General features: G+C 38.5%; 1 protein-coding gene across 2 annotated transcripts in view; it reads left to right on the forward strand.

Moving 5' to 3' along the window:
• The window catches only part of LOC127647865 (4-aminobutyrate aminotransferase, mitochondrial-like), a 38,241-nt gene that overhangs the window by 276 nt on the left and 21,943 nt on the right, over positions 1-16,022 (forward strand). Inside the window, exons 2-6 of one of the 2 annotated variants that reach the window (XM_052132380.1) lie at positions 2,771-2,808; positions 10,169-10,298; positions 12,129-12,226; positions 12,500-12,529; positions 15,599-15,716. In XM_052132380.1, coding sequence (XP_051988340.1) covers positions 10,229-10,298; positions 12,129-12,226; positions 12,500-12,529; positions 15,599-15,716 — 316 coding nt within the window. In that variant the 5' untranslated portion in view covers positions 2,771-2,808; positions 10,169-10,228. The remainder of the gene's footprint in view (positions 1-2,770; positions 2,809-10,168; positions 10,299-12,128; positions 12,227-12,499; positions 12,530-15,598; positions 15,717-16,022) is intronic. The other variant, XM_052132379.1, reaches the window with a different exon arrangement.

Below are 16,022 nucleotides of genomic sequence, written 5' to 3' on the forward strand. Positions count from 1 at the left end.
TCATAAGTTTATATTGCAATAAATATATAGGGACACCGCTGCAGGAATGTCTTGGTGTGAATTATTGCATCAGCAATCGTGTTTTGTAACGGACGCGGTTCTTATGAAACATTGCAGCATTGCGAGTCGAGTAGAAATGGCCTGCTGCATCGATTCGATTCGCTCCATACGACTCGTTCAGAACCGTTTGACAGGTCAGGTCCAGTCGGAACCGGATACTCGTCTCGGTCCAACCAGCTGCTTTGTGTACATCAAGTTTTCATCTGTCATTACCTCTGTTTCAAGACCGATACTGATAAAAGCAACATTTGCCATCTTGTCCTTTAAATGCATTCATTTTGTGACATCATCATGGAGTAATACTTTGTTTATGTATTTTTTTATTTTTTTATTATTATTCTTTTTAAAAACATTTTGAGTGGAACCTCAGTCCATGACCTCGTCCTTCTGACGTTTTGCTTCTCAACTTGTAGGACTTTTTACAACCTTGAGTTGAATCACTGATTAAACTGTTTTATTGCTGCAAAAGCAACCCTAAATGCATTGTAATAGTATCTCCATTAAGTTTAAGAAGCGTTTTGTTTCACTGTTATTTTTGACAGTGGTTGCTTATACCCCAGTTTTACTGTATCTATTATAAACATTGTGTTTTAATGGAAACTGTGTTTACTCAAATCAACTCAATTTTATTTATAGAGCACTTTCAAAAACCACACTGGGTACCAAAGTGCTGTACATGGAGTTACAAAAAATAAATAAAATCACATAAATACAGCTTAAGAATGCAAAAAAACATTTAAAACCAATAAAACAAGAATAAGATCAAATTGACCTAGTACAATTTATAATGCAATTAATTAAAAGCTAGGGAAAATAGATACGTTTTTAAGGCCCCCTGGAAAGAGAATAGAGACGGAGATGATTTTATGACCAATGGAAGCTCATTCCAAAGTCTAGGGGCTGCCACCGCAAAAGCTCTATCACCTTTAGTTTTTAGGCGAGATCGAGGAACTGACAGACACAGCTGATCACCAGAGCGGAGAGACCTTGAAGGTTGATTCAAACTTATTAAAGCAGAGATGTACTCCGGTGCAAGACCATGAAGAGCCTTAAATACATACATCAACACTTTGTACTGGATTCTGTTTTGTATCGGTAACCAATGTAGGTAAAATCAAAACTGGGGTGATATGGTCTCTTTTCCTGGTTCCAGTTAAAAGCCTAGCAGCTGAATTCTGGACCAGCTGCAGGCGAGAGAGAGAGAGGCCTGATTCACACCCAAATACAAAGCATTACAATAGTCCAATCGATGGTACATTTTACCAGGGTACACTTGCATTTGACTGTACACGAGTGTGTGGTGAGAAGACTTCAGTAAAACTGTAGGGTAGTTTAAAAGATTACTGAGATTATTAAATTTTTCTTTCTGACTGAGCATTTTTGTTATTTATTTATTTTTTTAAATTGGAACACTGAAACTTAATCAATATGTTCCATTAATTTTCAATTGTGAATAGTTTTATTTTTTGTTCACAGGGCAACATTATGAAACAGTGGATATATATATATATATATATATATATATATATATATATATATATATATATATATATATATATATATATATAACATTATTGAACTTAAATTATATATCTATAGATTTTTTTAATATTATAAACATATATATATATATATATATATATATATATATAAATTTGACTTTTATTTATATTCCTGTGTTTCTTAATTGCAATGGTCACTTTTCTTTTTTATGTAATGTACAAATTAAATAAAAATAAAACTGGAAAAAGGAAAGATTACTAAGGAAGTTTACCGGTGAAACATTTTGTGTAATGATTGCAACCTGTTGACAATTTCAATTAGATGCATTCACTCCAGTTTAATCATCTACTGAACCCAATGACTTCTCAGAAATCAGTGAACTAATTTTCTGTGAAACTCTCAAGGCCAAGTGTGCCTTGGCCTATCCGTTTCAGTAAGATTATTTTAAACTCATTTAGCCATTTGTTGGTCATCATATGCAGGGCCGTAACTAGTGGGGTGAAAGGTGGAAATTATTCTAGTTGCACAACTAATTCTATTTCCCAGAGCAATATAAAGTCAGGGGGCCCAGAATATTTTGCTATGGCCCTGATCATATGTTTACACTTGTCACACTATGCTACACATTGGTCTTGAATTTCTGCTTTTGAGTTTGTTTTGTTTGCTAAACATCCACGTGAAATATAGTTCACCTGCTCGGCTGCACTTGATTTATGCTCTGACATCCTATAGCAGGCTAGATGTAATCTTAGACTTGTTTGCTCTCATGCAATAATGACCTTGATGTGCACATTCAATAGAGCTAAAGGAAGATTAATCCAACTTTTAATGTGCAAAGTGGATATTGAATATACATTTGACTGTGGAGGATGTTTTTTTTTGTTTTTGTTTTCGGAAAACTCAGTGTTTGTTGGAGGGACATTCAGAATGGAACACCTTTTGCCATGCAAGAATTTGATTTGTCTGTACTTGTCATGCATTGGTTGTTCATATAGCATGTTTGCTCAGTTTTCATGATTTGTTTGTGTTTAAAGGGATAGTTCACCCAAAAAATTTCAATTCTGTCATCATTTGCATAATGTTGCTCCAAATCACTATGACTTTCTTCAATGTAAGATAAAAGATGTTATGCAGAATGACAGTATAAGTCACCATTTGCTTCCATTGACAGTGAATGGTGAATGAGGCTATCTTTTGTGTTCCACAGGGAAAAAAAAAGTCATACAGCTTTAAAACAACAAGATGGTGAGTAAACGATGACACAATTTTCATTTTGGGGTGAACTGTCCCATACTTAACTAACTTTGTGCATGCATGCTTTGCTTAAAATATAATCTAATTTATACCCGTTCAACCATTTGCATTTTTGAGGTGTCTATTGACCTTATAATAAAAGTCGCCAGTTGCCTTGTTGATAAGATTAATCCTTTTAATAGCACCACTCTTTCCCTACAGTGATTGATCTATCATCCAGACAGAAAAGACACCCAGTAGTACAATTGTTTTTCTTCGTTGATTCCCTTTGCAACAGTCTGGTAGTACTTATCAGTTTGGAGAGGTTTTACCTCTTCTCTCCCCCTGAATGTGTATTCTGTCCTCTTTTTCCGTTGCCATGGAGACTGATAAAAGCCCTCAATGCCAACGCTCAACCCCTCATATACAGTGTAGAGTTAGGCATTCAACTTTGAGTCTCCTAGATTATCTTTTTTATTGAAACAGATAGTGAAAAGCAAGTCTTTTGGGTTAATAGTTGTATGAACCTTCCATGGTATTCATCTGAGCTTGTGCAGCAAAGATTCTTCACTTCTGCATGACCTAATTTTAAGTCATGCAAAAGGAAATTGATGTAATGAAGTTTACCAATAGGCTCTCAGTGTCTTGAACAGGAGTCATGGATGAGCATTATGCGCACATACAGGATACCCTTCACTGCTAATATCTGATTGTATGTAATCTGATAATGGTATTTTTAAGATTATGATTTTCAAAAAGCATTAACCAAAATTTACCTCAAAATCTTAAAGGGATATATAACCTAAAAATGAAAATTCTGTCATCATTTACTCACCCTCATTTCATTCTAAACCCGTATGACTTTCTTTCTACTCTTCCTAACATCTCCTTTTGTGTTCCATACAATAAATAAATAAATTAAAGTTCAGAATACAGTACACACATTGGTAATTTCAATGGAGTTTTCAAATGTGCTTGTTCATACAGAGCATTGTGTAGACTATCATGTATTGTAGCATACTTGTTTTGATGTTATCCAGCTCCTTTATGGAGAGAGGCTGTTCACAGGGCTATGTTGCATAACACTGACTGGAGTTGGCTTTCGTTGTGGGAGAATGCAGTTGGTGCTGTTGCTTATTGCTCTCGTGGACTGCTGGCTTTAGTTCACACTCTGAGCTGTGAGAAAGAGGAGTATAAAGCTTGGTGGATGATCTGTGTTGTGTAATCCAGCACAGGCTGCTATTGTTGGTTTGAAATGGACCCCCAGCACTCTGACCATGCGGAGACACCTGATGAATATTGATTAGCTGTGCTGGAGTTTGGTAACAGCGGGAGTTGTGAGGGAACGAGATGTGGTGGTGGAATGTGTGAGGAAAGCCAATTGATATGGGTTTTTAAACATCTAGAGAGCAGTGTGACAATATTTTGCTGATAAGTAGGGTACAACAATGCTAAAAGCCCCACAGGGTAAAAGGCACTTTTGATAATATTCTCCCAGAACACTAAACATCAACAAAAACTACCACAGTACCTTCCTAAACACCTGTTTGTCACTATACACAGCACAATATTCCTGATCCATGATATAATTCTAAAGTAATTTGATCTAATATTTAATCATTTTTAAAACATTGCAAATTGACATAACTAATGAGAATCCCTGAAAAATATAACATTTAATTTGAGACAAAATACTTCAGTTTTGTTCAAGGTAATTCAATCAAACTTTTCCAATAGCTGTCCAGTAAGTGAAGTCAAGTCAAGTGGTTTTTATTGTTGTTTCAACCATATACAGTTAGTACAGTACACAGCAAAACGAGATAACGTTCCGAGATAACAAAGGACCAACATAGGACCACATGAGACTACAACGAAATAAAATACCTATATATACCTATATAAAGTGCACGTGCAAACGTGCAAAAAGTACAGGACAGTACAACAAATTACTGACAATGAACAGGACAATAGACACAGTGCAGCGCCGACCAGTACTCAGTAGTGCAAAATGATGACAGTTTCTAAAAATGTAAACATAACATACTATGAGATAATGTTCTATGCACATAGCAGTTATTGAGGTAGTAGACAGTTATAAAGTGTCAGTAATTAAAGTGCAACTCAGGACACGTGTGTGTCAAACCAGTCTCTGAGTATTGAGGAGTCTGATGGCTTGGGGAAGAAGCTGTTACACAGTCTGGCCGTGAGGGCCCGAATGCTTCGGTACCTCTTGCCAGACGGGAGGAGGGTAAAGAGTTTGTGTGAGGGGTGTGTGGGGTCAGTCCACAATGCTGGTTGCTTTGTGGATACAGTGTTTTTTGTAAATGTCTTTAATGGAGGGAAGAGAGACCCCAATGATCTTCTCAGCTGTCCTCACTATCCTCTGCAGGGCTTTGCGGTCCGAAACGGTGCAAGTCCCAAACCAGGCAGTGATGCAGCTGCTCAGGATGCTCTCAATAGTCCCTCTATAGAATGTAGTGAGGATGGGGGTTGGGAGATGTGCTTTCCTCAGCCTTCGAAGAAAGTAGAGACGCTGCTGGGCTTTCTTGGTGATAGAGCTGGTGTTGAGGGACCAGGTGAGGTTCTCCGCCAGGTGAACACCAAGGAATTTGGTGCTCTTGACGATCTCCACAGAGGAGCCGTCGATGTTCAGCGGAGTGTGTTCACCTTGTGCTCTCCTAAAGTCAACAACCATCTCTTTTGTTTTGTCGACATTCAGGGACAGGTTGTTGGCTCTACACCAGTTCGTCAGCCGCTGCACCTCCTCTCTGTATGCTGACTCGTTGTTCTTGCTGATGAGACCCACCACGGTCGTGTCATCGGCGAACTTGATGATGTGATTCGAAATGTGCATTGCTGCACAGTCGTGAGTCAGCAGAGTGAACAGCAGTGGACTGAGCACACAGCCCTGGGGGGCCCCAGTGCTCAGTGTGGTGGTGGTGGAGATGCTGTTCCCGATCCGGACTGACTGAGGTCTCCCAGTCAGGAAGTCCAGGATCCAGTTGCAGAGGGAGGTGTCCAGGCCCAGCAGGTTCAGCTTTCCAATCAGGTGCTGGGGAATGATTGTGTTGAATGCTGAGCTGAAATCTATGAACAGCATTCGAACGTATGAGTCCTTATTGTCTAGGTGGGTGAGGGCCAGATGGAGGGTTGTGGTGATGGCATCGTCCGTTGAACGGTTTGAACGATACGCAAACTGCAGTGGGTCTAGTGAGGGGGCAGCTGGGTCTTAATCTGCCTCATGACGAGCCTCTCGAAGCACTTCATGATGATGGGTGTAAGTGCGACGGGACGGTAGTCGTTGAGGCAGGACACTGAAGACTTCTTTGGCATGGGGATGATGGTGGTGGCCTTGAAGCACATTGGATCAACGGCGCTGCTCAGAGAGATGTTGAAGATGTCGGTAAGAACATCTGCTAGCTGGTCTGCACATCCTCTGAGCACTCTGCCAGGAATGTTGTCTGGTCCAGCAGCCTTCCGTGGGTTGACTCTACGTAGAGTTTTCCTCACATCTGCCGTGGTAAGACAGAGCACCTGGTCGTTGGGAGGAGGGGTGGACTTCCTCGCCATCACGTCGTTCTGCACTTCAAATCGAGCGTAGAAGTCGTTCAGCGCATCTGGAAGGGAGGCATCTTTGTCACAGGCAACTGATGTTGTCCTGTAGTTGGTGATGGCCTGGATGCCCTGCCACATGCGCCGTGTGTCACCGCTGTCCTGGAAATGGTAATATTTGGGGTAAAAACCCCCTGGGGGCCTTTTACCCCAATGGCATGAATCCTCCACACACGCTATGTCTCCGTGGCATTGCGCTCAACAAGCCAAGTGATAAGATGCGCGGGTTGACGGTCTCAGACATGGAGGCAGCTGGGATTCATCCTCTGCCACCCGATTGAGGCGAATCACTATGCGAGCAAGAGGACTAAAAAGCACATTGGGAATGTCATGGCCATGCCAACTTGGGTGAAAAAATAAATAAAAATGTTTGTCTTTAGCCCTGTTGTACCCTACAAAATATAGTGATAGCAAACATTAAAGCAAAAAATGCTGAACTTTGACTTTTTAAAACAGGACTTTAAAAACACTTAAAATTCAATTAAAAGATATTCAAAATTAGGTTTGGGAATTGTAATGGTTCTCATTCCCATTCCTCTTAACAATTTAAGTTGGACATGACGAAATCATCTTGCACGTCAGTAAGAATAAATGATCAGACCACTCAATACTGTACATGTTTTTGATTCAGTAAAAAGAGGCATCTCATAAGAGTCGTATGTTCATAAACCGCACCACAGTGGTAAATCTGTATGATTTTATTTCACTAAAAAGAACCTTCTCGTTCGTTTGGGAATCAGACACTGTTCGCTCCATGTGTTTTGCTCTGTCGGTTCGGTAGTTGGGCAGCGATACAGCTGAATTGTGCTGCAGGAAAAAAATAAATATTTTTACACTTGGCTATGAAGCTGTCAATTATTGCTTCGACAATAAATCATTTAAAAGATTTATCCACACTTTTCCTACAATATTCACGAAATATAATTAGCCCCTTTCACAAGAGAATGAAAATTCAGCTCCATCTGTCAAGTCATTGCCCCCCAGCCTTTAAACTAGTTTAACCCATTTTGTATGCTGCATCCTCACAGGCACATGACAACGGGCTTGTGTAACACATATTTTGCCAGAACCGGTTCTATCCGGTCGATGAAGGGGAGCCGTCTCTATGGGGAGCTTCTGAGAGACAGCAGCGTCTGGATTTTTCTTGCCTATGCCTCCTTGATTGCGTAAGCATTCTCAGATCCAGAGCAGAAGAGAGTTTATGTTTCTCCACTCTTGTATGCAAATAAAGATGCAGTGGGTTCTCTCCACCTTACAGGGAATGGCCAGTTCTTCCATCTAAATTGATTCCTTTGGACAAACAAGCTTACACAGCTTACTCCCTTTCAAATAGAGCAGGAAGACTGATTCTCAGAACAGCACAAGTTTCCGCTGTCCAGACTGTGATGAAAATGTACGCCCAGGGTACAAAGTGAACTTTTTACCACACTTGTCAACAGTGGGGGAATTGAAAAATTTGACCAACTATAAAGATTTATTACCGGCCATGAAATTTTATTTTTGCATTGTTTTTGTTCAAGTTAATTTTGGTATGATAATGGAATTATATACACATTGCGACATTGTTCCTCATATTTTTGTTTTTGTGGCTTAATGCGAGGAATATTCATGTTCCTGATTCCAATAGTTTTTGAGAAAATAAACTTAAACATACTAGATGCACTTCTGCAATTTAGGAAAAAGTTGATGGAAAACATGTGAGTCGTGACACATATTTTCTCTAAAATAAGATATAGATTTGAGTTTTTCAAGCAACATATATCAGCCTGGGTCAGATTTTCATTCTTGTAATTCAAGTTATGTAGGCTGTACCCAATTGGAAAATTACTCTGTTTAATGTACTCAAGGAACAATAATACTACATAATAAAAGTATTATATACCCTCACCGTGCTGTTCCTTCCTTAAGCATATGCACACGTGTTAAATTAGCTAAGGATGTGTCAAGACTCCCTTAGGCATAAGTCTTTCCCTTAGGCAAGACTATTCGTCCCAATTAATCTTGGCGCCAAAGTGTTTCTCTGTGTGCTCGGGTCCCTGGAACGTGCCAAGTGGGAAGGTTTTTGCGTGTCTGACTAAGTCACATTAGTCACTCGTCTGCTGCCCCCAGCTGTGTCCTCATAAGACTCTTCGTCCACAGTCTGGGTGTCCCAAGAAACACATGTTATGTTTCCACAGTAAAAAAAAAAAAAAGTAATGTAATGTTGTAATTAACACTATTCACTTGTGCTTTAATTATCTGGCAAGAGAGTCAATGCTACTGGAGTGGGACAGAATTGATGTGCATGGCTGAACCTGCTGCTCAGGCACAGGGGAACTGTCTGTGGTACTGAAGCCAGCTCCCAGAACTGTCACATTACAGCCTGTACGATTTGCTCCCTTCTCTTGTCCAATCAAATATTATTGTATTTGTTCTTATGGAGGCTTTAAAAAGTCATATACTGCATTTTTTTCCCCACAAGAGGTCCACTGATAAGGTTTAAAATTCTTGCACCATGAAACTGTTTTAATTTCCGTTTTCCATCCTCTTATGATACTTGGGCTACATTTTAGAAAAGACTGTTTCTTCTACTGTACATTTAAGACTTTTAGGCTATATATACCAGTAAATTACTTAACTTAATGATTGGCTAATCTCAGAGAAACAACATAGTTCACTCTGTTGGTCATTAGGGGGTTCCATGTTGTGGTGAAGTTGGTCACGCTTGATCTGGCCAAGAACCCACTTAGACAGGAAGAGCCATCTGACTGACATGCAAAGTGATCAATTACACTGCACGTAATTTTGTCATTACGTGCAGTTTGGAGATGGGATTATCTGAAATATACCATACCATACCATAATAAAAGACTGGTTTTGAAAAAAAAAAGTTATAAAAAATGAGACAATCTAAGTACTGCACAGCACAAAAAAAATGCAGACTATTTCACAGACATAACAAAGAAAACATAGCAGATTTTTAAGGTTTAATGTCACTATTTTGGCAAACTGTAGCAAATCTAGTAATAATTTGATCCTCAAACGGACAAGTTTTATAGTGTGCAACAGTGGCCGCCCACTTTTTCAAACATCTTTGTTCCAGAAGTATTTTTCCATTCGTTTCTTCTTCATAAGTGTTTGTGAAGTCGGTGCGTTTGGACTATACGTCACCTTATGGAGGCAAAATTATTTTTGTTTTAAACCTTAAACCCACGGAGAGCGCATGCATAGACCATGTTCTTCTGGAGGTAATGAAGTTAATGGTCCTTAAATAACCAACATTGGGGTTAAACAGAAGGAGCACACACTTATTGTTCTTGGATCGTTAGCTGTAATAAGCCATATGAAACCGAACATTATCACAAAGTAAGGCCTAGATAAAAAAATAAACTGTATTGGTAATTTAATTTAAATTACAGATCTGCTTTTCGACCAAAACCTGTCAGCATCAAATCAGTGTCATTTTAATATATCTGGCAATAATTCAGTGAAGACTTATATTTTCCCTTGTACTCTATCAGGATTAACAGTGCATAAAGTCACTTTATATAGCTGTTAAAAAGGTCTTCAGAATGTGCAATTAATTTTAAAGGAGTAGGGAAAATTCTACTTTCCATGGTACATCCTCTTTAATAAATGTAAGATTGTGAATATCAATTCCCCTCAGACCTTCAAATGTAAATCATATTAACCTCCAGAACCTTGAAGGACTTTGACCTTTCCAGAATCTGTTTTTGCTCCCCCTGCTATTCATTATTTCTCTCTCTTTGACTTTCCTCAGGTAAAGTGAAAGGCGGTGTTGTGTGCTGTCTATCTCTCTCTCTTCCTCTGTCTACTACACATGGCTTCCTCAATCCTGACTCGCCAGCTGGCCAGCTCCCTTCAGCAGAATCTGCGTCTCGCCACTCCAGGTAAAATACTACACAGAGAGATCAAGGAATATAAAACCCCCTTGACGTAAAAGAGTAGTTCACCCTGAAATATAAGTTCTGTTACCATTTTCTTACACTAAGGATTTCTTTGCGACAACTACAACTCAATTTGAGTGTCTATGGAAGTTTGCGAATATTACAATTCTGTATGTTCTTTCTGACAGGGAAGTTATACAGGCTTTTAAAGGAAGGATATAATGACAGAAAATGTTGTCATTATATCCTCAGATATAGAACTTGATAATGTCAGTTGTTAATCACTTTGGATAAAAGCGTCTGCCAAATGCATAAATGTTAATCATGTTCATTTTATGGCAAAGAGTGGCCAGAGAGGGGATTAGGAATGACATGAGGATGTGTAGATGATGATTGAATTTATTTAAAAAATTTTGTGAACAATTAATTTAAAAGACTGTGTAATTTCCTGTTGTATAGAGAACAGAGAGAATTTCAATGCTCTCAACCTTCCAGTTACACTCAAAAAGAGTCAAAGGTGTCACAGAGACTTTATCAAAGTGATTCAACTCCACGCACAGTTTAGAAAGTGAAGAACTTCTTTTTGAGAGATAACAATGTTTGAATTGAGACGATTGTTGAGAGGGCCACAGTTCAAAGTTACTTAAGCATGTGATTGAGCTACTGGGATCTAGTTCTGTCTGGTTGTGGCTTGAATTGTGCATTCGTAAAAAGTGTGTGTGTGTGTGTGTGTGTGTGTGTGTGTGTGTGTGTGTGTGTGTGTGTGTGTGTGTGTGTGTGTGTGTGTGTGGGTGTGTGTGTGGCCAGTCACACTGCCATCCTGCTTCATTAATCAGTAGCTGAGTAATGTGACATAATGTTCCCTGTTTGTAACCGTCTAGCCTCTAACAGCCTGATGTACACAAGGGTACTACTATTCCAACATGGCTTAAAGGGATAGGTTGCCAAAAAATGAAAATTCTCTCATCATTTACTCACCCTCATGCCATCCCAGATGTGTATGACTTTCTTTCTTCTGCTGAATGCAAATTAAGATTTTTAGAACAATATTTCAGCTCTGTAGGTCCATATAATGCAAGCCAACTGGGTCCAAAACTTTTAAACTCCAAAAAGCACATAAAGGCAACATAATGGAAATCCATAAAACTCCAGTGGATACTTCTATATCTTCAGAAGCGATATGATAGGTGTGAGTGAGAAAAATGTATTTAAAATATTTTTTTTACTATAAATCTCCTTTGCCCTCCTAAGCACTCTTCTCTTCTATGAGTTCTTCTTTTGGTTTTTGCAGATTCACATTATTTGTGCATATCGCCACCTACTTGGCAGGGAGGAGAGTTTATGGTAAAAAGGACTTAAGTATTGATCTGTTTCTCACCTACACCTATCATATCACGTTTGAAGAAATGGATTTAACCACTGGATTACTTTTATGCTTCCTTTATGTGCTTTTTGGGGCTTCAAAGTTCTGGCCACCATTCACTTATATTCACTGAAATATTCTTCTTTGTGTTCAGCATAAGAACGAAAGTCATACTCAATGACCACTGTTGAATATTCAATAACGTTTTTCTCATTTAACAAGGTTTCTTGCACACCCACCCTCTCTGGCCCTTAGCATTAAACTTAGAATTAAAATGTTGAATGTTAAAGGATAACAAGGTTTTTTGTTTGCTGCTTTTCAAATATGAAAAACTGCAGGTCATATGGTTAATTTCTTTTAGGTGTAAAATATAAAATCAGTAAACTGATGAATGTAGAAACCTAATGAAGGGATGTAAAATGTATTATCTTGTCTACATATTTGCTTTTATTCTGTTTTTGTTTTATTAGGTTGCAGATATGTCAGTAAAACTGCCACAAAGACTGTGTCAGAGTTTGAATATGATGCCCCTTCCATGAAGACTCCCATGCCAGGTCCAAAGTCCCAGGTTCTGTTTCAACATTTTGCTCTTTATACCATCAGATTTATCATCAGATTTTCTTCTGATACGCCTAGCTCTGTAGGGAAAATGGCCTTTTCAAGAGAGGATTGAAACTGTTAAATGTCATGTTTTGCATGATTGGTTTCAATTGGTTTACTTCAGGCAGATTTTATAAATTCTGTGCCCATGACCATGGCAGATTTGACAGAAAAAACTTTTGAAAACTCTGCCAAGCAAAATGACTAATAGAATTGTTTTTTTTTTTCCTAATTTTATCAGGAGCTGACGAGACAACTCGGAGAGATTCAGGTAAGATAAACAGGGAATGAACTTTGGCCTCCTCTCAATCACCCATGCATTGCTCTGTTTACTGTACCTGAAACTTGTGCAAATAGCTGTATCTTAACTTATGTTATGTAATAAGAGGTTTTGAAAGATTCTGTACAGTCTCTCTCAGGCAGTTATTTGGTAGCCAGTGCCGATCACATGAGGTTCAGTTCTTTTGGTTTGTGATTCGATAATGATTTTAATATTATAATGAGTCACTTTTACTCAAGAACCTATGGCAGGCAAAGCTTATAACTATGTGAGAGTCAACGTGAAACAATAAACTCTCTTCCATGTAAATCTACAAGTGATGAGTGACCGGACATTTTGGTGGTTGTTTGATTTCTGTTTTAGCTAAATCAAATTTGTCCAAAAATCCAGCTCCACATAACTTTATTAAACATCAAACATGTTATGATCGGCTGTGATTGTATCACATCAAGCAGCATATTTGCTTTCAGTGTGGACGAATGAATAATTTGTCTTTGGAAACTTGTCATTTGCTTCTGGTTAGGACACCGTTTGAGAGAGTTTTGTGCTCTCTGCCGAAAAGGAAAGTCCTTTAAGAGGCGGAGCAAAGGACATTTACTTTAATTATTGAAGTTTTAAATGTACAGTTACAAAAATGGCTTGTTTAATTCTCAATATGTAAAAACTAAATAAGGACTAATGTTGATGCAAGAAACCTTGACTAACATTGAACTTCAGGGGGGTAAATATTCAAACTCTAAAAACAAAATATGACCACTTAAATGCATTAAACTATCAATTTAGACTGTGATCAATACAAAATGTTGTAGGATGTAAGCATTATATTGTTGCAATCATTAAATTAATAAATGTTAGGAATTACATTTTTATTACAAAGACAAACATTTATTTATTTGGAATAATGTCCAACGATGAATTGTGTAGAGTAACACCAAGAACCTGCGTTATGAAAGTATGTTGGGTCAATGTTGACTTTAAAGCCAGGAAGGCTAAAGTATGACTGCCCTAGACTAACAGCGCCACTTCTGATGTGACATCGAGCCATATTTCAGCCTGCCTGGATTTTTTTTTCAGTTTATTGAGTGATTAATGCATTTTGGGCTGTGATTTATTTGCTGTCTGGACCGGTGTCTTGAGAGCGTTCACAGTCATTCACTGGTTGCTTTGCTTTGGATGAGCACATAGGTGGAAGCTGACAGGCATCAATGGAGCTAATATAACGGATTCGCTTCACTACGGCTCCTGTGCGTGTGACGCCTGGCCACTGTCTATCTCCGCCATATGAGAGCAAACATAAGACGAGCCATAATCTGTTAATCAGACCGGATAAAAATAGATGCTGCATCAGGTTCAGAAAGTACCTTGGAAAAGCACGTTTTGTTAGATAAAAAATCATTGCTCACAAACATTTTATAGTGATCACAGTGTAACATACACAGGACATATTTTGCTTTACTTGTTTTGCAGAAGAGGTTTTAATATGCTAAAGGAGTCATAGGGTCTGTTTCAAAAACCTAGTGGACTGCCTCGCTGTCACATGAAGCAAAGGCTTAAAAATATCTGCATAATAACGTCTACATAGTTAGAATGTAGTACTGTCAGCCCTTTTTAAATTGTTCATCAAGTAGTCACCCTCAAGTTATTCCAAACCTGTTTGACTCTCCTGCGGAGAAGTTTTGAAAAGAATGTCTTGGTCTTTTCAATATATGGATAGCGGACAGTGACTTTACTCTCTATAGTGACATTATTGAGAAAAGCTTGACGCTGGCCCGCACTTGCACCTTGCGCATTCATATTAATAATTTTAAACCATGACTTGCACTACACATAAGTAATATTGGCATTATATTCATGTTGTTTAGCCAGAGGGGAACTGGCACCCACAGTGATTCTGGTTTCTCCCAAGGTTATTTTTCTTCATTAATCAACATTTACATTTACATTTATGCATTTGGCAGACACTTTTATCCAAAGTGACTTACAGTGCAATTATTACAGGGACAATCCCCCCGGAGCAACCTGGAGTTAAGTGCCTTGCTCAAGGACACAATGGTGGTGGCTGTGGGGATAGAACCAACAACCTTCTGATTAACAGCCCTGTGCTTTAGCCACTACGCCACCACCATCCCCTGCAGCTTATGGAGTTTTGTGTTCCTTGCCACAGTCGCCTTCAGCTTGCTCAATGGGGTTATAAATACAATTATTATTTAATTACTTATTTTTAAACACTATTAACAATCATATTTTATCTAATTACACAATGATGATTCATCGACATTATAGACATTACAGTTTTATCTTCTGTTAATGCCTGATCTTCTGTAAAGCTGCTTTGAAACGATGTGTGTTGTGAAAGGCGCTATACAAATAAAATGTACTTGACTTGACTTGACACAAGGACTTGCATTGTCTATTGCAAGCTTTTCGAAACTTGAAAGGGAGTTCACTATCCACTGCCACTGCATTGAAAAGAGGAACAGGGACAATTCCGCTAAATTTCTTTTTTTGTGTTCCGTGGAACAAAGAAACTCATATGCGGCTAGAGCGATTGTTTTCATTGTTGGATGAAATGTTCCTTTTTAGGCTTTGAAAAATGCATCTCAGGACCCCTGCATTCTGATACATTTCACTGCACTCCTTTTAGCTGTTTTTCAAAATAAGTACACATCCTCTTTGAATGGCTCTTTACTCCATCAGTTATCATTAATACTTCTGTAATATTAGAGTGTTATTGCTTCATAAACTTCAAAACCTTGATCTTCAAAAGACTTGTGATGTCAACCAATCTTCTCCAACAAAGAAACTGAGATGTTTATAAAATAAATTTTTTACAGAATACATTTTTCTGTAAACATACATTTTTCATGTTTACAGAATACATCTGTACATGACCTCACTATGCTAATAACTGGATGTGAGAGCTTGAAAATACCCCTGCAGCCATTCACTAATCTAAAGCTCTGCCAGAAAATCAAGGTGTGCTGATGGCACATTTTTCTTGGATCACAAATCACCTTAATCACTGTAGGTAACACTAAACACTTCTCTCACTCTGTGCAGAATGTTGGAGCTGTTCATTTCTTCTGTAACTATGAGGAGAGCAGGGGGAACTACCTGGTGGATGTGGACGGCAATCGACTGCTGGATGTTTACACACAAATTTCCTCCATCCCCATCGGTGAGCTCTGTCATTCATCAGAGATCTGATATGCTACAACACATGCATCTCTCTGCAGAGCTGTTGAATGAGACACTGATACAGTCAGATTAGACAGGAAATCAGACATATTTGAAAGAGTTTCTCTATAGTTTATGGTTATTGTTTACTAGATACACTCACTAAGCGATTTATTAGGAGCACCTGTACACCTTATTCTTGCAATTTATCTAATCAGGCCGACAGAAAGGATGCAGTAATCAGATAACCACTCTGTACAATTGTAATGAGCAGAATAGCATCTCAGAACGCACAACACGTCGAACC

The sequence above is a fragment of the Xyrauchen texanus genome, chromosome 8 (genome assembly GCF_025860055.1).
Source record: "Xyrauchen texanus isolate HMW12.3.18 chromosome 8, RBS_HiC_50CHRs, whole genome shotgun sequence".
NCBI lineage: Eukaryota > Metazoa > Chordata > Actinopteri > Cypriniformes > Catostomidae > Xyrauchen > Xyrauchen texanus.